Source organism: Nicotiana tabacum, chromosome 3 (genome assembly GCF_000715075.1).
Source record: "Nicotiana tabacum cultivar K326 chromosome 3, ASM71507v2, whole genome shotgun sequence".
NCBI lineage: Eukaryota > Viridiplantae > Streptophyta > Magnoliopsida > Solanales > Solanaceae > Nicotiana > Nicotiana tabacum.
In genome coordinates this window covers 103,436,962-103,460,930 of record NC_134082.1, presented here as the reverse complement: position 1 = coordinate 103,460,930, position 23,969 = coordinate 103,436,962, and the positions used below count along the sequence as shown (strand labels likewise).

Below are 23,969 nucleotides of genomic sequence, written 5' to 3'. Positions count from 1 at the left end.
CTGAGTCTTACTTCCCGCATCTTGTCCTCCATGGGGGCCACACCCACCTTCTCTCGAATATCTTCATTCCTAATATTATCCATCCTTGTATGCCCGTACATCCACCTCAACATCCTCATCTCTGCTACTTTCATCTTCTGGATGTGTGAGTTCTTTACCGGCCAACATTCAGTTCCATATAACATGGCAGGCCTAACCACTGCTTTATAAAACTTACCTTTTAGTAACGGTGGCACTTTCTTGTCACACAAGACTCCCGACGCTAACCTCCACTTCATCCACCCCACCCCTATATGGTGTGTGACATCCTTGTCAATCTCCCCGATCCTCTGAATAACCGATCCAAGGTACTTGAAACTACCTCTCTTGGGAATGACTTGAGAGTCAAGCTCACTTCAACTCCCACTTCCGTCGGCTCAACTCCAAATTTGCACTCGAGGTATTCCGTCTTCGTCCTACTCAACTTGAAACCTTTAGACTCAAGAGCATGTCTCCAAATCTCTAGCCTCTCGTTGACGCCGCCTCTTGTCTCGTCAATTAGAATAATGTCATCAGCAAATAGCATGCACCATGGAACCTCCCCTTGAATATGATGAGTCAGTGCATCCATCACCAGAGCAAATAGGAATGGGCTGAGCACAGACCCTTGGTGCAACCCCGTAATAACTGGAAAGTGTTCAGAGTCGCCTCCTACTGTCCTAACCCGAGTCTTAGCTCCATCATACATGTCTTTAATCACCCTAATATAGTTACTCGGGACCCCTTTATCCTCTAAGCAGCTCCATAAGACCTTTCTAGGAACTTATCGTACGCTTTCTCCAGATCAATAAACACCATGTGGAGATCCTTCTTCCTATCTCTGTACTGTTCCACCATCCTCCTAATAAGGTGGATAGCTTCTGTGGTAGATCGTCCCGGCATGAACCCGAACTGGTTGTCTGAAATAGACACCGTCCTTCGCACTCTCATTTCTACCACTCTCTCCCAAACTTTCATGGTATGACTTAGTAATTTGATGCCCCTATAGTTGTTACAGCTCTGGACATCACCTTTGTTCTTATACAACGGGACCATTGTACTCCACCTCCACTCTTCAGGCATTCTATTAGTCTTGAATATAACAATAAACAATGCAGTAAGCCATTCTAAGCCTGCTCTACCCACACACCTCCACAGTTCAACCGGAATTTCGTCTGGCCCGGTAGCTCTGCCCCTTCTCATCTTACGCATTGCCTCCATGACTTCATCGATCTCAATGTCCCTACAATTACTTAATTCATGGTGACTATCGGCATTCCTCGATTCCCCAAGTGTAATATCCTGATCCCCTTCTTCACTTAGATGTTTATGAAAGTAGGGCTGCCACCTCCTCTTAATCTGGTCATTTCCCATCAAAACTTTGCCGTCATCATCTTTTATGCACCTCACTTGGTCCAGATCCCGAGTTGTCCTCTCTCTCGCCTTAGCGAGTCGGAATAACTTCTTCTCCCCACCTTTGTTCCTTAGTTCCTCATACAGACGAGCAAAAGCTGTCTTCTTAGCCTCCGTCACTGCCATCTTCGCCTACTTCCTAGCTACCTTATACCTTTGACTGTTCTCTCTCTTCTCCTCCTCGTCAGTGCTCCCTACTAACCGTAGGTAAGCCGCCTTCTTTGCTTCCACTTTACCTTGGACAACTTCATTCCACCACCAATCTCCTTTGTGGCCACCATTGTGGCCCGTAGATATCCCTAACACCTCTCTCGCCGCCTTTCTTATACAGTCAGCCGTCGTCGACCACATTGTGTTTGCGTCCCCACTACTTCTCCAAGCTCCCATTGCCGATAACCTTCCTTCCAACTCTTTAGCTTTATCCTTAGTTAGGGCGCCCCACCTAATCCTGGGGCGTCCTTGTACTGACCTCTTCTTCCTCCTTATCCTAATACAAATGTCCATCACCAAAAGCCTATGCTGCGTTGAGAGGGTCTCACCTGGGATAACCTTGCAGTCCTCGCACAACCTTTTGTCGCATCTCCTGAGGAGGAGATAGTCAATCTGAGTCTTCGCCACCGAACTTTGGTAAGTAACCAAATGTTCATCCCGCTTCGTAAAACTCGAGTTTGCAATGACTAGATCGAAAGCCTTGGCAAAGTCCAACAGCGCAATGCCCCCTCCGTTCCGCTCTCTGAAACCAAATCCGCCATGCACCTCAGTGTACCCACCTGCAGATAACCCAATATGACCATTGAAATCTCCTCTTATGAATAACCTCTCAGAAGGCGGTATACTACGAACAATCTCATCCAAACCCTCCCAAAAGTGCCTTTTAATATCCTCATCCAAACCTGCTTGTGGTGTGTACGCGCTAACGACATTTAAAGTACCCTCACCCACCACCAACTTAATAGTCATTAGCCTATCATTCACCCGCCTGACCTCTACCACGGACTCTCTAAGATGGCTATCTACCAGGATACCCAGTCCATTCTTACCCCTCAGGACACCAGAGTACCATAACTTATACCCATCCACGTTTTTCGCCCTCGATCCGACCCACCTAGTCTCCTGGACACACGCTATATTAATCTTCCTCTTCTGCAGGATTTTCGCCAACTCTATGGATTTACTCGTTAGTGAACCTATGTTCCATGACCCGATTCTCAACCTATAGGCTCCCTTGCCCCCTCTACCTCCCCTGCTACCCGACCCACCCCCTGAACCCCGCCCCACACTCTGCCCCACCCGAGGACATGCCCTTATTCTATCATCCCAGACTGCAACCACTACACCTACAACAATCTAGAGAAGACTCGCTAGTGCACAACGTACACAAATCAAACTAAGAATGAAACACGTGGTAACTAGTATCCTAGTTGAAAGGTTTAACTATTGCGAAGTAAAGTAACAGTAATTTAGCTAACACCAAAAGGGAAACAGTAAAACAGGAGGTACCAACTCCCGCTAACAAAACCTGTGGCTGTTTTACTGTGCTCGATGTAGTTGTACGCTCACGCCCACTTCCTACCACCCTTGCTGACACTCGCCCAGGTTGCTCTCCTTTGCCAGTGCTCGTGCACCCAACTTGTCTCCAATACTCCGAGAATTCCTGAAAACACAGAAATTACCACGACCCAAAAACCAGGAGGAGCTATCACCGCTACCACTGGTAAGCAAAGAGGCAGAGCAAAACGATTGCTCTTTTCAATTGAAATAGATGCACCACTGCAGAAATATTGCTCTCTTTCAATTTCAACGGAAATAGAGAACAAAGATTGCTCTTTCAGAACGTATAGCGGCGTGTGACTGTTATGGGTTCCAGAAAACCAGATCCCTTTTACAGAAGTGAACTGTAATGATACACAAAACCCAGGAAAATCTTGAACAAAAACAAGAAATGGAAGCCTAAGAATCACAGAACAAGAGTGATTTTCAGGGGAAAAAAACCTTGGTTTAGCTACTCTACGACCCGTTAGCTAATGTTAACATTCTGGGTACCTCCGTATATATCGCAAAGCTTGTTCCCAGAGATTCAACCTTTAAAGAGCAGCAAATACATAGAAAACGACCACTATTGTTATCGGCGAAGAACTCCAAGTTCTACCCTAAGCTCTTCAAACTCACGCCTAACTCTCTAACTACAAAAATCAAATAAGATCTGAAAATATAATAAGGGAAAACAGTAAGATTTGAAATAAAAGGAGCAGATCTGAAAGTAGCCAAGTAAAGGAGTGAGCGTGAAGTGAATTAAAAAGAAGCTCACCTAATTTTCAGCGAAGAACTCCAAAAATCCGAAAATGGAAAAGCTGGAAATCAAAACAAACAAAACCCACAAATCCCTTCCAAGTAGAAGATATTTTTACTACTAATCTGTGATATAGATGACTCAACAAATCTGTTATGTAAGTGTGAAATAGACAAATCTAAAAATTCTATGTGGATAAAGCACATCCATTAAGTACCCTGATGGTTGTGAGATTACTCGATATAAATAAAGATCCACTCCGACCTCATGAAAATAATGAAGAGCTTCTTGGTCCTAAAGTACCATATATTAATGCAATTGGTGCGCTAATATATCTTGCTAACACTAAAAGGCATGACGTAACTTTTTCAGTTAATGTCTTAGCAAGATATAGCTCCGCTCAAGGAGAAATTGGAATAAAATCAAGCACATATTGCGTTATCTAAGGGGGATTACCGATGTGGGCTTATTTTATGGCAATGATTGCAATACCGATCTTGTTGGTTATGTCGATGTGGAGTATTTATATGACAAACACAAGGCTTGATCTCAAACATGTTATGTGTTTACATGTGTGGCACTGTCATATCTTGGCAATCGACTAAGCAATCAATCGTGGGTACTTCTTCTAATCATGCTGAGATAATTGCTATTCATGAAGCAAGTCGAGAATGTGTATGGTTGAGGTCTACTATACATCTTATTCGAGACAAATGTGGTTTGAAGTGTGATAAACTACCCATAGTTTTGTATGAAGAAAATACAACATGCATAGCCCAATTAAAGGGAGGATTCATAAAGGAGTTAGGACAAAGCACATTTCACCTAAATTATTGTTCGCACATGATCTTCAAAAGAATAGTGATATTAATGTGCAACGGATCTGTTCAAGTGATAATATGGCTGATTTGTTCACCAAATATATACCGGCGTCAACCTTCAAGAAACTAGTGTACAAGATTGGGATACGAAGGCTCAACGATGTGAACTGATGATCTCATCAGGGGGAGTTAATACGTGTTGTACTCTTTTTCCCTTACAAGGTTTTGTCCCATTGGATTTTCCTTGCAAGGTTTTTAACGAGGCAACCAAAAGGCGTATTTCTAAATATATGTACTCTTTTTCCTTCATTAGGATTTTTTCCTATAGGGTTTTTTCCTAATAAGGTTTTAACGAGGCACATTATTTATGGACATCCAAGGGGGAGTGTTATGATAAAAATCAAAATATGGTGGATGTCTACTCTTCCTCCACGATCTTTCTCTCAAATGGTTAATGACATATTCAATGACATATTTTCTATTTTCAATGACATATTTTCTTCGCTTTTCGTGCCTATATAAAGGCTTTGTAATAGATAAGAAAATACACACAATTGAAGAAGAAAATCTCTTCCTTCTCTCTATCTCTATTTCTTATTCACGTTTTACTAAATTGCTTCTATTTCTTGTTCATGTTTTACTAAATTGCTTATTTCTTGTTCACGTTTTACTAAATTGCTTTTATTTCATAACAATATTTGAATAGAAATTGTATTTTAAATCTTTTGACTTCAACACCTTCAGCTTAAGTCGTCAAAATCTTATTAGCGCGTACTTAATTAGTAACTTTGATTCAGTGCATTAACCTTTTGACAAGGGGGGGATCCGACCAATTTTACTCAAAAAAACATCATGGATAATAGTGTCACACTTCTATAGTGGTTATGACTTATGATTAAGGTGGTGGTGCCGACTTTTCTTTTCCCCAAAAAAGGGGGACACATTTATCTCCGCAAAATACATATTTTTAGTTGCAAAACTCCTAAATCCGACACAAATACACTATTTCCACCGTCCCTCAACCTTCAGCCAATCCTCATCTATCATCTTCACTTCTCTATGTTACATCAGGTGCTTATTTCTAGCAGATAATTATTTTATTTATTAGATAATTAATACTCTCTCCGTTATAATTTTATCTTTATGCAATGATTTATAGTCACATAAAAATATATGCGCCTTATTTTATACCACAAGTTTAAAAATTGTCGCTCTTTTTTAAATTCCGTACCCAATCAAATAAGTTCATATAAATTGAAATAGAGGGAATATATTTTTTTATGGATAATTAATTATATTAAAAATTCTTCTCAGTTGATAAGGATTTTTACCAACTTTTATTGAAAAGACGAAACAAGGATAGGAATGGACCACCTAAATCTTGGATGGGAAACTTAACAAGTATTGACACATTGTTGCAAGGTCCCTAGTTAAAATATGTGCTGTTTCTGATATGACAAAGTGATCCAGGGAGTTTTTTTTTTTTTACTTCGCATCTTTATCCCTTTTCCACACTTTTTTTCAGTTTCCTGTGCTTTGTTTTTCTTTTTCTTTTTCTGGATACCACAGTTTTCCTTTTTTTTTTTTTTTTTTTTTTTTTGCCAATTCGGAATTCTCTTTTTTCCTTATGCATGCCATGGCAGGAAAAAGCAACTTTGAAAAGGTGACTTAAAGCATATAAAAATATGCTAATCAATGTATTAAGTCAAAAGTTTAAGGATTTGAGAGCGGTATTTGATACTATTTGAAAACGGAATTTGCCTACTTTATATACATACTGGAAATTGTAATAGTTCGTACTATATTCATCAACCAAGCTTAATCTGTGAATCTGGGTTTCTCTTTAATAATTCGCACAAAGTAAGATATTTGAAACTTTATTGTAATCATTTGAAGGGGAGCCTTGTGTAAGAATTAGCTTGTTATCCATGCGGGGAATGTGGAAAAGCCCCACATCTGTGCCTAAAGCTATCTTATGGGCTTTTTAAGTTCTTGTCCATTTTATATATTTCATTAAGAATACACATTATTAAGTTCTTTATTTTTATTTTTATAACAGAAAATTAAATTCAAATAAACAGACACATTTGTTAATAAAATAAAGTGACTTTTCGGAAAAGGCCTGACTTTTGCTCTATAAACAAATGTGAAAATCCCTACTAAGATATTCAGAAATTCTGTAAGTATTAAATAGTGTTTTGTTGTATCCTAAAGAAGTTTGTCGGTATTTTTTCCCAAATATGTATACAGGCAATAATTTTTTTAAGAAAAGTCGTCCTCACGCCTCAAGCCTCAAACCTTTTCAATCTTGTTTTCAATTATTATTTTTTTATAACACCTTGTAGCAATGGTAAAATTGTCTTCGTGTGAATGCTTGCATTACGTTAAGCTGTCTACATCACACCGCTTAGGTGCACCCTTTCTTCGAACCTTGCGTGAAAGCGAAATATTTTATGCACTGGACTATCCTTTTTATTGTAATCATTTGGTGGGAATAATTCGCACCGTGAGATGATGGGGGCTATAGAATGGATGAGACGCACTTTTTAATCAGGATTCTTTATATTACGACATACTCTGATAAACATATTACTTCAATTATCTACTTACGAGTAACCATCTGACTTTGTGCTACAAAGAGAAATCTTGCCTGGTCAGCTGGCATTTGATCCCATCGCCATGAGTAAAATCACAATAAGTGTGTAATGAAATAAACTTATATGATCTAATTAAGAATATGGTTGGAGGTTGGTCATGGTAGGTTAATCAGTTGTAGTTGCGGTTAATAATCAACCAACAAACTATTAAACGCAAGGAAAACTGACAAATTACCTCACTGACTTGCCACCGGACATTGTACCCAAGAATGTGATCTCTTATCATTAGCTAAGTATATTCGCTTCAACAACCCAGGAACATATTCGAATAGATAAATATTTCGAGTTACTTAAAGAAAAAAAAAGTAAGCGTTGACCAACGCAGCTCATGATTGAACTCCACCAAGGAGGCTAGGACGGCAATGATGTCCACTCCATGTCCCATATCCCAAATGTAAGTAAAAAGAGAAACGACTTGTGTGCCCCACCATCTCATCCCCCTTATACTCTTTAGCTCTTCGCATCATCCAAATCTCAATATCATTAAAGGAACAGAAATAAATACTGAAATATAATAAAGGACTGGAGAAAATAGGTGAGCTGTACTATAATATGCTGGCGATATTTCAGAGTTTGAATGCAACAAGCTAGTAAAACAACGATAGATTAAGCTAGCGTTTGGTCATAGATTCCCAAATTTGTTTTGAAAAATCTGATTTGGGTAAAGTTTGGTTTGAAGATGAAAATGTGTTTGAACATACGTCTTCAAAATATATTTTCCAAATTTATTTTGGAAAAACATGTGTATTATTAGAGATTTGGCCCAAAATCAGCTAAATAGGTGGTTTTGGGATTTGGGATTTTGCCAATATATAGGCAAAATCTATGGCCAAACATATGTTTGCCAAATAAAACCCAAGTTTATTTTGGCAAAATCTATGGCCAAACGGGTCCTAAGAGCAATATTTTCTAGATTTTCAGTTATGCAGAACAATTATATTCTTCAACTAAGCACCACCTAAGTTGATGTTGACACTTGACAGTGCCATGCATAACTAACCAGAAGTTTTGTCCCCACCAAAACCTGAGTCCAGAAATCCAGTCTGGTTGAGATGACTGACGTCGCCCCAGACTTTAATGGTCCATTCATCCTCATCAGATATGCGAAATATATTAACAGATGTATTCATGATTTTCCCTGCTGAAGGTCCATGCGGGAAAGCCCGTCCATGGAGTGCTCTGATTGCACCACCATGAGATACCACAACTACTCGTTTTCCTGCATTCGAAACAAACACTTTTTATGTGCACAAATGATCTTTGTAAGATCTGACCCTTAACCAATCTCAATGGTCAAATGTACCTCTGTGCTTCTTTGCAATCCTATATAAACAAGATGTGCAACGTTGGTAGAGTTGATCTAAACTTTCCCCACCACCCTGCAAATAAGTTTGAATAAAGTCAATCTCATACATGCATCCCTTCATTACACAGACAGTCATCTTTTTCTCCCTCTTATTGTGTTCTTTTTTTTCCTTTTAAGTTATTCACTTATATTTTTATGGGAGATCGGTGTGGTTGAACAAGCTTGATCCTGTATTCCTCAAGTCCTGATTCTATCTAATTCATTTCTGGTAGGTGAAACTTATCTTGAAGATTCAGGTCAATTTGCACCTTAAAAGCTCACAGATACTACATCCATAGTTAATGCAGCACATTGAAGAATCACCTTACCTTACATCTACCATACACCCCAACTCCCTCCCAGGAGTAAACCGCTGCCCTTCCCCACTTCGCTTAATTGGTGATACCAACCCCTAACCTCACCTTAGAGGTGGAGGGTACTTATCACTTGAGCAACCCTCCCTTGTCCAAAGCACATTGAACAAATTATACTCATTTTTTTTTAAAAAAAAAAATTCAAATGAAATAAGGTGATACTCATCAAGGCACCACTAGCACAAGGAGGTGGAAAACATAGGAGAGTGGGTACTCACTGGAATTTCCAGATCTTTCTGCCCCGATACAAAAGCCTGATAAGCCTTCTGTCGATTTTTGGCTGTTTCACGAGGAGAATAGCCTTGAAGATCTCCTAAATGTCTCTCTCGAAGGTCTGGATCTTTAATCACCTGGAATAAAATACAAAGCAAGGATGACGATATAAAATAATTAGACTAATCCAACAGGTCGGCCAGTCAAATTTTATACAAAAGATCTTATACACGCATACTTGTCAAACTCCAACTCTTTTTCCCTTCTTCACAAGTCATCACTCATAGAAATAACAAACAGAATATCATATTTGCGCCACATAAAACGGATATGCGCTCCTAAAACCTTGGACATGGTCATGTTGCATTCTACATTTCAAACATGAAAGAATCAAACAGACTTTATACCATAGTTCTTGAATAGCAGTTATGAATCTGCATGCCTTTCTTAGCCCAATAAGAGCATTCTAGTCCATCTTTTTCAATTGGTGGAATGTTTTAGCTAATAGACAACAAAATCCTTATTGACTATCCAACTACAGAATTACGTAATACCAGTGCCCACAATCAAACAAATGTTCTCTTATTAAAATTTCCCACAGTTAAGAAATTGCTAAATTCTGCTGTTCCATAGTAATAAGAAAACTACCACGACATATAGCAAAATCACAACTCCTTTCCAGTTTCCAGACACTCATATCAAGCAACAACTAGAAGAAATGGAACAAGAAAGGGAACAGTACCCAACTGCCACAAGTTCACAGAAAATATGATTAATAAAGGAAAAAGGTAACAAACATTTAAAAAAACGTATCAAGATCTCTGGGAGGAGTTTCTGAAGTGGGGGGAACAAAGCAAATAGCACAAGATGAAACTGGTTAACCAAAAGCAACATGTACAGGTTTCTCATTGGTAGCACATAATAAGACCGAATCTTATTCAGGAAGTTACATGAAGAGTATGGTGGATAAAAAGTTTGTAACATTAATGGATTGGAATCGAATTCCAATCATGCAAAGTAACAGTGAGATCATACCTCTAGACCTCCACAGTTCCTTGCAATTGTCTCAGCTGTTTCATAGGCCCGCTTCAAATCGGAAGAGTATACAATGGAGATCCTTGGCTCCATAGAGAGCTGCCACCTTTGAACAAACATATTTCAGGAACTAAGCCCAGATAGGAGAAAAAGAAATAAGGAAAGAAACAGGTGAATTCCATGTAATCCCCTGTGGCTTTCCAATTTGGAAATCTTTTACCTCCCCCCCCCCCCCCAAAAAAAAAAAAAAAAAGAAGAGGGGATGACAGAGTACTCTCCTTGACCATGGTCATTAGCAAATGGAGGTGTAGTCCAATTACTTGACTCTTCCCAAGGTGGACATGCTACTTTAACGGAAGGAAAGTCGGCAGAGAAAAAGGGGAGGGGGGAATTGATACCAGCCAACCTTTGCTCTCTCTCTTTCTTTTCCCTGCTTTTTCTCTTTTTATAATGTACTTTCATACATATTAATAAATGTTGCTCCCGGAAAAGGCTTTGAGTAATGAGAAGGATAGTGTGCATCAATTCCAGTGGTTCATGAGGGTTAATTGAAACACCTTCTTAACAAAAGCATATTGTTCCTTCATCGTGACTTACAGTCATAGCTTGCTTTCTCCCAATGTCATTTAGTTCAACATCTAAATGCCCCTGGTCAATAAAGGAAAACAATATCACTTTAACTTTTCTTTTTCTTCACTCATATAAGTTTAGCTTTTTGCTTTCAGTAATAATAACCACTTGCTGATGAGCCATATGCGGAGGAGTAGAAGACATTCAAGAGTATAATTTCTCATCCGAATCATAGTCAACAGAGCAACAATTACTGAAATAATCCCACAAATCATCAAGAACTTATAAATTTACAGACGTATTAGACAAGGATTTTGGCACTTTGCATTTTCCCTATCCATATTACATTATGCCATTTATACTTTAAAAGCTTCATCTCTCCATAATCTTTAAAAACACAGCACATTTTTCCATTTTTAGTTTTCCTATCATGTTTTCACCAGTTGCATCCGGTTGCATTATGCCAATTATACTTCACAAGGTTGCTGTCTGCCATTTAGAAGCTTTATCTCCCTCTCTCCTCCCCCCCCAACCCCAACCCCAACGGGAAGACAGCCGTCAGATCTTTCAAAGGGTTGCTACCTAGCAAAAATATGCATCTATAACTGTTTATGGGTTTATTAACTGCCTTTCTCAAAATATCCAAACGTACATATTATCTCGAAAAACTTATTTCTCTCTTATAATCCCAGAACCCCAGTCTTATTCCCATTTCATAAAATTTTGGGGCATGTTAGAGTTATGAGTCTGCTGGAGATTGGATCAAAATGAGGGGTTGGCATGGTAAAGTTTGATATCTTAAAAGTAGAGACTATAGCGAAGTATATATCCACAAAATATACACGACAAATTGCAATGCTAGAAACCTGCAAAGTGAAAAGACACTTTGAATCTACAAAAGTAAATGAGTTTTATTCATTAACCCAAAGCAAAAGGAAGAAAATTGAAGGTAACTAGTTTTTCAATATCATAAATAACTAGAATGGTAAGTAGAATAGAATACCTAGTATACTAAATAGTAAATATTTACTAAATTTCTGCTTTCTGGCTAAACAAGAATGTGCATTACAATACTTGATACTAAAGTATATCTCGTAAGAAGGAATAACTTATAAAATAGTATAAATTTGATAGACTTTACATTGAAAGACAAAATATAACCTAAATGCAAATATTAAGTTCAGGCAGTTAGTAGTGTTCGATGATGGCAGTTTGATATTTACTTTTGTGAACTATCTAACAGAAGTTAATGAAAGAAAGGTCACTGAAACAACAAATTAAAGAATAACAGTAGACACTGTAATCTTAAAACATAAAAGGCAGGTGTTTTGGACAAAGTAGATTGGAGGCTGATGATCGTCTACAGCCTAGATTACAGAACTAATAGGCTAGTGCAAGAGATATAAGCTCTGCTTCCATATCTCTGAAAGCAAGCGACATCATTCAGCTAAACAACAACAAATCATAAAGCGCAGCTAGAAAAAACCTGAATTTTAGAAGCAACGTTCCACTGAGTTTCACCGTGACGGATAACAATAATCTCGGTAAAACTGGGGATAACATTTTCGGCTTTGACATCTCCATGACACTGAGATTGCAGTAGAACCCTGTTATGCACACATGCAAACGTTCCAATTTTAGGGCACAAGAAGGTAGAAAATCAACATTCTAGTACTGACATCCATGTAAAAGAATAAGTGTTAAAAGTATTAACTAACCAAAGAGGGGAAGAGCCGAATTTCAGTTTTCTAATCTAGAAAACAAAACCAAAAAAAATGAACTAAAGAGTAGAAAAACCCAATCGAACGGACTGATTAGTACCACTAACTAGAATCCAAATCAACAATTCAAGTACTGACATAGACGATTGACATCCATGTAAAAGGAAAACAATGTTAAGAAATGTATTGGATAACCAAAAAGTGGAAAAACCTATTTGATTTACCGATCTAGAAAGCAAAATTGAACAGAGCATATTAAAAATATCACATCGATCCAACTGATCAATATGACTCCAGTATACATAGATACAACTGATATCCACGTAAAGAGAAAAGAATGTTAAATAAGGTATAATCTAACCAAAAGTGGAAACACCAAACCGAATGGAGCTTATAGAGACTGACATTTGCTTAAAAGATAAAGAATGATAAACAACGCGAACTGAAATGAGGAGGAATCAAACCAAACCACACCACACGCAAACTGGAAGAGGAAGAACCGAACCGAACCAAACCGCACAACAGGCTACCTTAAAAAAGGAAAATCGAACCAAACAGCACCACAGGTTAACTGAAAAGAGGAAGAACCGAACCAAACCGCACCACAGGGTTCCCAATCTAGAAAACAAAAGCGAAAGAGCAGTCAAAAATTGAAAGGAAAAAAAATGTAACCGACTGAGAAATGCCCTTCCTAAAATTCAAAACAATGACTGACATGGCCAGCTGACATCCATGTAGAAGAGAGAAAAAGAACACTAGCAACACATTCTGAAAAGAGGAAGAACTGAACCGAATTTATCTAATTCGGTTACCAGGAGCCGAACCGAATTAGGCTGCTCGAGATCAAATTGCAGTTTTCCAAAATAAAAACCGAACCGATCTCCTTTGAACCGAGTTCAAAAGAACCAAACTGAACCGACTGATCCATGCCCCAACTAAGAATTCAATTCAACATTTAGTACTGCCATAGACGGATATCCAGTAAAAGAAAAAGTTGAAGGCATTGGCAAAACAATGATTCCAGTACTGAAGCAGATTACAGACGACTGACATCCATGCAAAAGAGAAAAAAATTTGACTAAGGGTAAAGAAGGAGAACGAACCGAACTAGAAACAAATGCCGGTTCGGTCAAGGTTTACTGAAAACAAAACCGATAAAAAATATCAAAATAACCGAACCGAATATCAACCGAAAAGTTAAAAACAGAAATCGAACGACTGATGAGTAGTCCAACCTAGAATTTAAATCAGCCATTGCAGCAGAGGAAATGCAGGATTGAAGCTCAAGCTTGATCTGAAGTGAAACTTGAAAATTGAGGGCTCTCCGCTTTAAGGGTGCGGAGAAGTAGAGGAATGAGTTGTCAGGCTGAATGTGATTCTCGTTTAAGCCATGTTCAGTTACCGCTTCTGCAGTGTAATTATATACTACTCTCCTCAGTTCTAGTTTATGACTAGGCGTGTTCATAAAAACCCAAAACGGAACCAAAAAATCAAACCAAATCGACCAAAAAAACCGATACTTTTTGGTTTGTTTTTGTTTTGGTTTTGAATTTTAAAAACCGATCAAATTTGGTTTGATTTTGGTTTTAATTAAAAAATAACCGAAAAGACCGAACCAAACCGACTATAGGAGTAGCTATTTCAAATTTAATATTACAACCTATTTATATGTATATTTTTATACAAAGTTTCAAAAATTTTATGGTGAATGTTAATCATTTGCACTTTTAGTATAGTTCTTACCTTTATATTCTAGTTTGATTGATAGTTTTCTTTTGTTAAGTGTAAGAATTCATTTCGTGTTAAAAAAAAATATATTTTTAATTGAGTCCTTAAATTATTCATCACTATTTGATTCGATTATCATCAATATATTTTAGTAAATAATAGATTTCTCAAAGGGCAATTGATTTGATAGTGTTACGTTGAAAATGTGGTAGCCGGAATATATGTTTGGTAATATTTAAGAGAAAACCGACAAATAACCGAAAAAATCGAAAACCTGACAAATCCCGACATAAACCGAATCGAGAAAAAACCAACTTAATTGGTTTGGTTTGGTTCTAATATCTGAAAAACCGACTTACTTGGTTTGATTTCTTTTTAGGAAAAATCGATCCAAACCGAACCATGAACACCCCTAGTTTATGTATTTCTTTTTTGTCCATTCCAAAAAGAATGACCCCCTTCTAAATTTGGAAACGATTTAGCTTAAACTTCCAAATTGTACCGTTAATGAGAAGCTTTTATAACCATACAAATACTGTAGACCACTTTTGAACTTATTTAGAATCTTCATTTTCTGTTAAACTCCGTGCTTAGTAAAGAGGTTCACATAAATTGGAACCCAGGGAGTACAAAAATGAGAAATTTTCATAAAACACTATCTTTTAGTAGTAATTAGCCATCTATAGATACCATTTGTTATATTACAGATTATAGATACCTTTTGTGTGGTTATAAGATGTATTTGATGTATTTAAGCTATTGTATTCATGAATACAGTAGCAAAAATAGGCGTGAATCAGGGAAGTCCAGCTAATCAGTTGTTGTATTCGAGTGTATTCGACTGTATTCATGGAGTGAAACATATGATTACAGCTGGACAGATTATTGTATTTAGCTGTATTCGACTATATTCATGGCGTGAAATAGGGGATTACACTGTTTTTAAAACGGAAAATGAATCAATTAACATAATAGACTCCTAATATAACTCAACAAACTCAATTATAACACACAAATTTTGTATTTTCAGTTATAAAAAAGATTCTCAAACGAAAAATACCCCAAAAACATAGCAATCTTCAGAGAAATTATATAATACATCTGAATACATAAATTATATTAATTAAAAAAACATATGAATACATTCATGGCATATAGCAAGACGGTGAATACAATGAAATACATATAATACAGCGGGATACATTGAAATACAATGAAAAAAAAGACAGTGAATACAATGAAATACATGGAATACAACGAGATACATTGAATTACAATAAAAAAAAAAGACAATGAATACAATGAAATACATTGAAATATATTAACAGAAAATCAAGTTGCTCAGCCCCAAACTCCGTCGTCTTTGTTCAAGAACAAACCCTAATTTCTGGTGAATCCGCCGTTCACCGGAAGTCGGTAGTGAAAACGCACCGCCATGGTCCGGCGATAGTGCCAGAGCCGAGGTCACTTCCTGAGCAGAAACAACCGCCGATAAGACCGCCGATACGCGAATCAAAACCCTTCTTTCATGGCTTTTGCATAGCTTTTTGTACGTGTACCCATGTGCGTGGTCTCTTTGCATAAATTAAATGAATAGATAGTTACGGGGACCGGCAATAATGATAACTGAATCAGGAACTCACCATTTTAGACATTCAAACATGGAGAAAGAGGCGGAGAGAGAGGAGATAACCATGGAGAAATACTGGCGTTGAGAGAGAGAGATGGTGGAAAAAAATCTGAAAGAATGAGAGAGAAAAATAATACAAAGAGTATTTTATGGATTAAGAGTAGGAGGAAACCATAAATAGATATTTGGCTATAAAAATCAAAAGGTATCTATAGAATATAAATTTTAAAAGGATATTTATTTAAAATAAATAAGGTATCAACCTTTGCTATAGGAGGTAAAAATTCCTTCTATAAACCCAGGTCTATTTCAACCAGACTGGGCTTTGTAGTGGGCTCCCTTTTCAGTCCTACACTGCTAACCAGTAATCTATCCAGTTCTATGTTATATTGGGCTGAACCAAGAGCCTAATCTTCGACAGTGAGTACCGATGAATTTTTGTAGGAATTTTTACCTCCTATAGCAAAGGTTGTTACCTTATTTATTTTAAATAAATACCCTTTTAAAAAATTATATTCTATAGAATCCTTTTGATTTTTACAGCCAAATATCTATTTATGGTTACCTCCTACTCTTAAGCCATAAAATACTCTTTGTATTATTTTTCTCTCTCATTCTTTCAGATTTTTCTCCACCCTCTCCCTCTCTCAACGCCAACGCCAGTATTTCTCCATGGTTATCTCCTCTCTCTCCGCCTCTTTCTCCATGTTTGAATGTCTAAAATGGTGAGTTATCTAGGTTGGTGAGCATTCGTACAAGGAGATTGTATTGGTGGTGATCTATGTCCCAAGCACTTGGGTATAAACAAGTGTGGATCTATGGTATGTTCAATTCTTAGAATATCTAGAAGGATCTGAGACCCCACCTTGATTTCCAATTTGAATGTCAGTTCCAGGTTTGGAACTGTCCATAGAACTGATTCAATTATTGCTACTGTCGGTCCCCGTGACTATCTATTCATTTAATTTATGCGAAAAGACCATACACATGGGTACACGTACAAAAAGCTATGAAAGAAGGGTTTTGATTCGCGTATCGGCGGTTTTATTGGCGGTTGCTTCTGCTCAGGAAGTGACCTCGGCTCCGGCACCATCCCCGGACTAAGGCGACGCGTTTTCACTATCGACTTCCGGTGAACGGCGGATTCGCCGGAAATTAGGGTTTGTTCTTGAACAAAGACGACGGAGTTTGGGGCTGAGCAACTTGATTTTCTGTTAATATATTTCAATGCATTTTCATGTATTTCATTGTATTCATTGTCTTTTTTTCCATTGTAATTTAATGTATCTCGTTGTATTCCATGTATTTCATTGTATTCACTGTCTTTTTTTCCATTGTATTTCAATGTATCCTGCTGTATTATATGTATTTCATTGTATTCACTGTCTCGCTATATGCCATGAATGTATTCATTTGTTTTTTAATTAATATAATTTATGTATTCAGATGTATTATATAATTTATCTGAAGATTGCTATGTTTTGGGGTTATTTTTTGGTTGAGAATCTTTTTTATAACTGAAAATACAAAATTTGTGTGTTATAATTGAGTTTGTTGAGTTATATTTGGAGTCTATTATGTTAATTGATTCACTTTCCGTTTTAAAAACAGTGTAATCCCCTATATCACGCCGTGAATACAGTCGAATACAGTTGAATACAATAGTCTGTCCAGCTGTAATCCCATGTTTCACTCCATGAATACAGTCGAATACAACAACTGATTAGATGGACTTCCCTGATTCACGCCTATTTTTGCTACTATATTCATGAATACAATAGCTTAAATGCATCAAATACATCTTATAATCACAGAAAAAGTATCTATAATCCGTAATATAGCAAATGGTGTCTATAGATGACTAATTACTACTAAAAGATAGTATTTTATGAAAATTTCTCTAATTTGATAATGATGTTTAAAGGCCCAGATAATCTCATCTTAGTTTAGTTCACATAATTGTGATAGAATATCTACTGCTTCATCCCATAATTTTGTCATGATTTAACTCCCAGAGGTTAAACTGGCTTAGTTAAAAATCATATTTCATAGAGTATATGACAAAGATGGTTTCAGCAGGCAGAGGGTTTCACAGTTACAGGGAGCAAAATCGTATTGTTGATGGACTCGTTAAGTACGAAAAAACTATGGAGATAGAAAATGGCACACATCTGATTGTTCAACCATCATCCTTTTTAGTAGATCAACTACTAGCAGGACTACTGATCAGTAGACGTGTTACAACATCTACTACCCTTCCCACCCCATGGCAACTTTTCCCGAAAGAATTAAACTCATTGGTTAGATCAGCTAAGAATTATGTATAATGTCAAGTGATCGATGGCTTCGTTTGTTCATTTGGATATGTCGAACAAAGATAAAGAGTACGAATTATCCAAATCCAAAAGAGAACTTGATATTTGTTGGTCCATATCTATAAAATTCCATATGCATAACGTTAGGTAAAAGAGGAAAAAGGGAAAAGCTTTTTTCTTCTTGGACAAAGAAAAAGGGAAATGCTTTATGTTCATGCCAGTGACGTTTATGCATTGTCATTTGCCAATTGTTAGGAGTCAAAGCGCAAGGTCAATTAGTTATTAGTATGATTTGTGAATGAAAATTCTTGGGTCCTTCCATATTTCAAGTGCAATATTCCTTCATTTCACACAAATTAAGATCATCTTTTTAGATGATGTAAAAATCAAGTTTGGAGGCTAGCACTTGTTTTGAACTTTCTGAAACCTCTTTCTTATTGTTTGCCGCGTGGAATGAATAAAAAAAATTAGACCATTTGGCAGTTGTACTACGACCACGAAAGTTAGAGGAGTCAAACTGAATTTATATTAAATACTCTCATGGGCGACCATGCTCTATATTTTAAGATGGATATAATAGTTAATCGAAATTTATTGCATAGTATTAAAATACGTTGAAGATTCGCAAAGTAAAAGAAGTAAGTGGGATATGTGTATTCCAACTAACTTTCCAGAAGAGACTCGTTTACCAACCTATAATTCGTTATGAACAATACATATAATACTAATTAAATCACAACATATATAATAAATTGATCAAGAAGATAAAATAGTTCTCATTAAATAAAGTGAACTATTTGTCTCACAAGGTTTTCATAACATGCTGAAAAATAAAAATAAAAACATTGTAGCCTAATTAAAAAATGAATTAATAGGGTCATTACTCTTACAATATAAGTTCTTGGAATAAATAGGCTAGAAAAGTATAATATTTCTCCCTATCAAATCAGTTTTATATGTTCCAAGCATTAGTTTCAAAATTCATGTGCCCACTTGTCCCATCGGAATAATATGAAAGCATTATTAAAAGTAAATACAACGACATATATAAACGGCGATGAAATTACACGTTTGAAAATTTCCCAAAAGTTCAAAGAAGAGATAAGCGTTATAAGACTCATTATGTGAATTCCCCCAAAAAGTCATTCAAATTCGGGACAAGAGACTTTGATAAAGTCAGTGGCAAATATTGAGCAGCCAAGAGAGGCAATGAGCGATTATAAATACGTCCCACGTACAAAGAGACGAAATCACTAAGTTTGCTTTCTTTTAACACATATATATACACCATTCTCCCTCACAATAAACAATTTTTATTAGATAACTCAACATGGGGAGAATGGCTCTTGTAGCTGCATCATTAATGACTTTGTTACTATTAGTTTTACAACCTCCAATGGCTTTTGCTGCTGCCAAAGGAAAGATGGTAACAGTTTTGAGCGTTGATGGAGGTGGAATTAGAGGCATTATTCCTGGCACCGTTCTTGCCTTCCTTGAATCCAAACTTCAGGTACTTATCAATCATCTACTATATATTTTACTGTTATGGACTTACCATCCAGCCTTGATATGGATTTGAGTGTTAATAACCCGAATCCATACTGTTGAACAAAGGCATTGAGGAGAGAATTTATCTCTGACGAGTGCCACACCCATAGTAAGCCCCAACCATAAATTTTCTAACTTGGGCGCTTCCACCTTGTTATAGATTAAATTCTTCAACACTGAGCCTGCTTCTATTATCGGTTTTATTTTATAAGATGTTATTGAATGTACACTAATTTCTAAGAAGAAAGAACCAAAAGTACACTTTAATTAAAACTTGTGACATGTTAGGACATTTCAATAGTTATAATTAACAAGTTAAAATAAGAAGTTTCAACTTAAGACAAGTCTTTAAAATAAAAAGACAAATTAAAATGCCATAGAAAAGTCATCTTTCTTATATCCTTCTCATGAACTTTATCTGTATGTGCTAACTAGGAATTGGATGGACCAAACGCAAGACTTGCAGATTATTTTGATGTGGTTGCAGGAACAAGCACAGGTGGATTAATAACCACTATGCTTACTGCTCCTAACAAAGACAACCGCCCCTTATATCAAGCAAAAGACATTTCCAACTTCTATATGGAACACGGCCCTCAAATTTTTCCTCAAAGCAGGTTAAAAAGAGTCATGAATATGAGTTCTTTCTTTTTCTTTTTTGCTTAATATAATACTGAAGGAAAGTGTTTGTTTATAATTCAGGCGTAATAGCTTCGTGAGGAGGGTCACAAATTTGTTTGGGGGCCCAAAGTATGATGGCAAATACTTGAGATCCATGATTAATTCAATATTAGGCAATCTTACTATGAAGCAGACGTTGACTAATACAATCATACCAACTTTTGATATCAAACACCTTCAACCAGTTATCTTCAGTACCGCTGATGTAAATTTTTATACCCTTTACCTAACAATATTCTTTTAATATTATATTTTTTGCTTAATGAAAATGAAGGGATATCCTATATAATTTATTCAATTTTTTTTATAGGCAAAAGCAAATACATCTAAGAATGCTCAATTGTCAGACATCTGTCTTAGTACCTCGGCTGCACCCACTTATTTCCCAGTACACTATTTTGAGACCAAGGATGCTGAAGGGAAAATACGTACATTTGATCTTATCGATGGAGGTGTAGCTGCAAATAATCCAGTGAGTTGCCTTTCTAATAGCTTATTAGTGCTGTGATTCTGCTTTATTGAGCCGAGAATCTTTCGAAAACAGTCTCTCTATCTTCACAAGGTAGAGATAAGGACTGTGTACATATTGCCCTCTATAGACCATACTTGTAGGAATATACTGGGCATACCGGTACCGGCCATTAGGTAAAGCTAATGAAGCAATGGCTTTAGGCCCCCAAATATTTAGGACCCCATTTTTAATTAATAATAGGTTAATTCTATGATAATTGTTTTTTCAAAATACATTGAATATTTATGGTAAAAGAGTGTATAATTATTTTCTAAGGAAAAGTATTATTTAGCCAATATGATTTGTGGCAAGTAGTAGTAAATTTACATACTAATATTAATATTATTTTTTTCTTTCTCATAATAAAACTTGTATTTTATATTCTTTCTTTTCCTCTTACTAAGTTGTCTATTCTCTAAAAATAATAAGGAATGCAAGATGATAAAAATTTATTTGCATCGGATGTTTATACCAAAGCCAATGAATATAAGAATTTTGTCTTGCATATATAATTTTTAACACCTAATCATGGTTGACTGATATATATTATCACTTTAGTTTGTTCATTATATTTTTAACGTTAAATACATAGTTAAGTATAAACTCTCAGTGCGGATGAGTTTTTAAGGATGCAAAAGACAATAAAAAAATTAAAATTACTTCTTTTTCATTCGTTCAAGCACAGCAACAAGAGTGAAAGTTTATTCTGATATCAAGTTATGGAGTAGAATTAGATTTTATTATTCTAACTTCCTATTATTGTTCTAAAATTTATTATTTTTATATTTTTACCTCATAGTAGTATATTGTTTTTTTCATCATTTATAAGAATTCACATATGTCAACTATAGTTTGACATATGAATCGGGTTGTTCTATATATATATATTTTTTTTTAAGTTTAAGGCCTAAAAAAATTGCTTTAGGCCTCCAATGTTCTTGAGCCACCCCTATATGTTACGTAATTATGAAATATCAGTATTAACATCCATCTTGTTTACTCTTTCCTAGACTCTGATGGCAATAACACACATTTCAAAACAAATCATGACGGGCAACTTTCAATACGAGGATATGGAAAAAATGGACTGCAAGAAAATGCTGGTTCTGTCATTGGGCACGGGTACAGGAAAGCACGAAGAGAAGTACAATGCTACAATAGCTTCTAGGTGGGGAATGCTAGGTTGGATCTACAACAATGGTGCCACCCCATTGATAGATGTTTATGCTGATGCTAGTGCTGATATGGTAGACATTCACGTTTCCACCATGTTTCAGACCCTTGGCAGTGAGAAGAACTACATCAGGATTCAGGTAACAATGACTCGACTTTTCTTAGTATTTGACAATTCTACACGAAAGAAAAGTCTATTCCTACTGTCCGTACGTGGACGTATATCCACTTTCTTGATTGTTATTATCATTATTACAATTATTCTTATTATAAAATATTTTAAAAAAAGCTCTAGCTATGCGATAGGTCCGGGAAGAGCTGGACCAGAAGGGTCTATTATATGCAATCTTACCCTGCATTTTTGCAAGAGCCTGTTTCCACATCTCGAACTCGTGACCTCCTGATCACATGTCAGGAGGTTATTATATATTTCAATAATAGTGGTGTCTAGGTTAGTTTTGTCATGGACTACTCTATCAGCCCAAAGCAGAATTATGGCAGTGACCTGTGGGTTCAACTGAATTCATTATTTTCGATTCAAACAACGTATACATAAGCAAAAAGAAAATATTCAATGGATATATATATATATCACTAAGATTTAAGGAAATATTAAAATTTGAAATCATAATACTAATAATGTGAGGAATTCAATGGTATTTACCATTGAATTCCTCACATTATTAGTATTATGATTTCAAATTTTAATATTTCCTTAAATCTTAGTGATATATATATATATCCATTGAAAATTTGAAATCATAATACTAATAATATGAGGAATTCAATGGATATATATATATATCACTAAGATTTAAGGAAATATTAAAATTTGAAATCATAATACTAATAATGTGAGGAATTCAATGGTAAACACATAAACGTTGAACCCATAAAATTTAAATTTTGGATCGCCTCTACCACCAAATACATCTACCTCACCGGCAAAAGTATTGGTAACTTTTCCCATTAAAGTTTAAGCTGACGAAAATAATTCACCTTAACTTTTTTGTTTCTACTGAAACGTACATTCATTTTGTTGAACGGTACAGGACGACAATTTGACTGGAGAGGCTGCATCTATGGATATTGCAACCGTAGAAAACATGGAGAGACTTGTACAAATTGGTAATGATCTATTGAAGAAGCCAGTGTCAAGGGTCAACTTAGAAACAGGCCGATACGAACCAGTTGTTGTGGAGGGCACCAACGAAGCTGCTATAGTCCATGTTGCTCAATTGCTTTCAGAAGAAAGGAAACTCAGAATAAACAACTAGAAAGTGCATATTTGTCCTGACTCTAGGATCTGTCATACAATTCGTAAAACGAGTAAAAGACTGATTATACAAAAAAATTCTTTACCTCCAATTGTTAAGTGCCTACATAGTAGGCCATGTTGTAATATCAAAATAAATTAACCTTCAAATAGGGAAATAAAAGTTATATAATTGTTCTATTTTTTTTTTTTTCTTCATAAGCTCCTATCAATTGTTGCGTAAAGACTATACCTCCTTGCTGCAAAACTAATATTTCAGCCCACATCGTGAGGTGTCAAAATAGGGAAAATAATACTGTATAGCCTCTGTAAAAATAATAGCCGAAAAAATATATAAAATTTATATATATATATATATATATATATATATATATATATATATTTTGTATACAAATTTTATATACTTTTTCGGCTACCAGATGTAAATAGTTTTTGGCGCGTGCAAAAAGTGATAATACCCCGTCAAAATATGCTCAATCTAGTCCAGCTTCTTCTCAAACTCTATAAATCTAGTCCAGCCTTTTCTCAATGAGGTGCCAATTGTTACATAACCTTAAGGAGGAATGTATTTCATGCATAATTGAATGCAGCTCCTAGTAATTCCACAGGAAGGCATAAAGTGAACCCAGATAAGAGTACAACAACAACAA

The 23,969-nt window shown here is 36.1% G+C and overlaps 2 protein-coding genes across 7 annotated transcripts; one reads left to right on the top strand and one right to left on the bottom strand.

Moving 5' to 3' along the window:
• Nucleotides 1-7,399: 7,399 nt before the first annotated feature.
• On the bottom strand, nt 7,400-13,876 carry LOC107803360 (phosphoglycerate mutase-like protein 4). 6 transcript variants are annotated; one of them, XM_075249716.1, is made up of 7 exons: nt 13,693-13,876; nt 12,223-12,343; nt 10,764-10,814; nt 10,167-10,265; nt 9,137-9,268; nt 8,503-8,578; nt 7,400-8,418 (listed from the first exon to the last, which is right to left on the bottom strand). In XM_075249716.1, exons 1-7 carry the CDS (start codon nt 13,710-13,712, stop codon nt 8,195-8,197), a joined length of 723 nt encoding a protein of 240 aa, XP_075105817.1. In that variant the 5' UTR covers nt 13,713-13,876; the 3' UTR covers nt 7,400-8,194. The 6 variants fall into 6 exon arrangements, with proteins under 6 accessions (XP_075105817.1, XP_075105821.1, XP_075105820.1 ...); XM_075249720.1 differs by lacking the exon at nt 10,764-10,814 and adding an exon at nt 13,561-13,596 and having other exon boundaries at nt 10,167-10,272; nt 13,693-13,856; XM_075249719.1 differs by lacking the exon at nt 10,764-10,814 and adding an exon at nt 12,988-13,075 and having other exon boundaries at nt 10,167-10,272; nt 13,693-13,856.
• A 5,499-nt stretch (nt 13,877-19,375) lies between these two features.
• LOC107803363 (patatin-like protein 3) lies at nt 19,376-23,468 on the top strand. Its single transcript, XM_016627063.2, has 6 exons — nt 19,376-19,640; nt 20,114-20,295; nt 20,381-20,564; nt 20,670-20,831; nt 21,881-22,183; nt 23,096-23,468. Exons 1-6 carry the CDS (start codon nt 19,461-19,463, stop codon nt 23,318-23,320), a joined length of 1,236 nt encoding a protein of 411 aa, XP_016482549.1. The 5' UTR covers nt 19,376-19,460; the 3' UTR covers nt 23,321-23,468.
• Nucleotides 23,469-23,969: the final 501 nt, after the last annotated feature.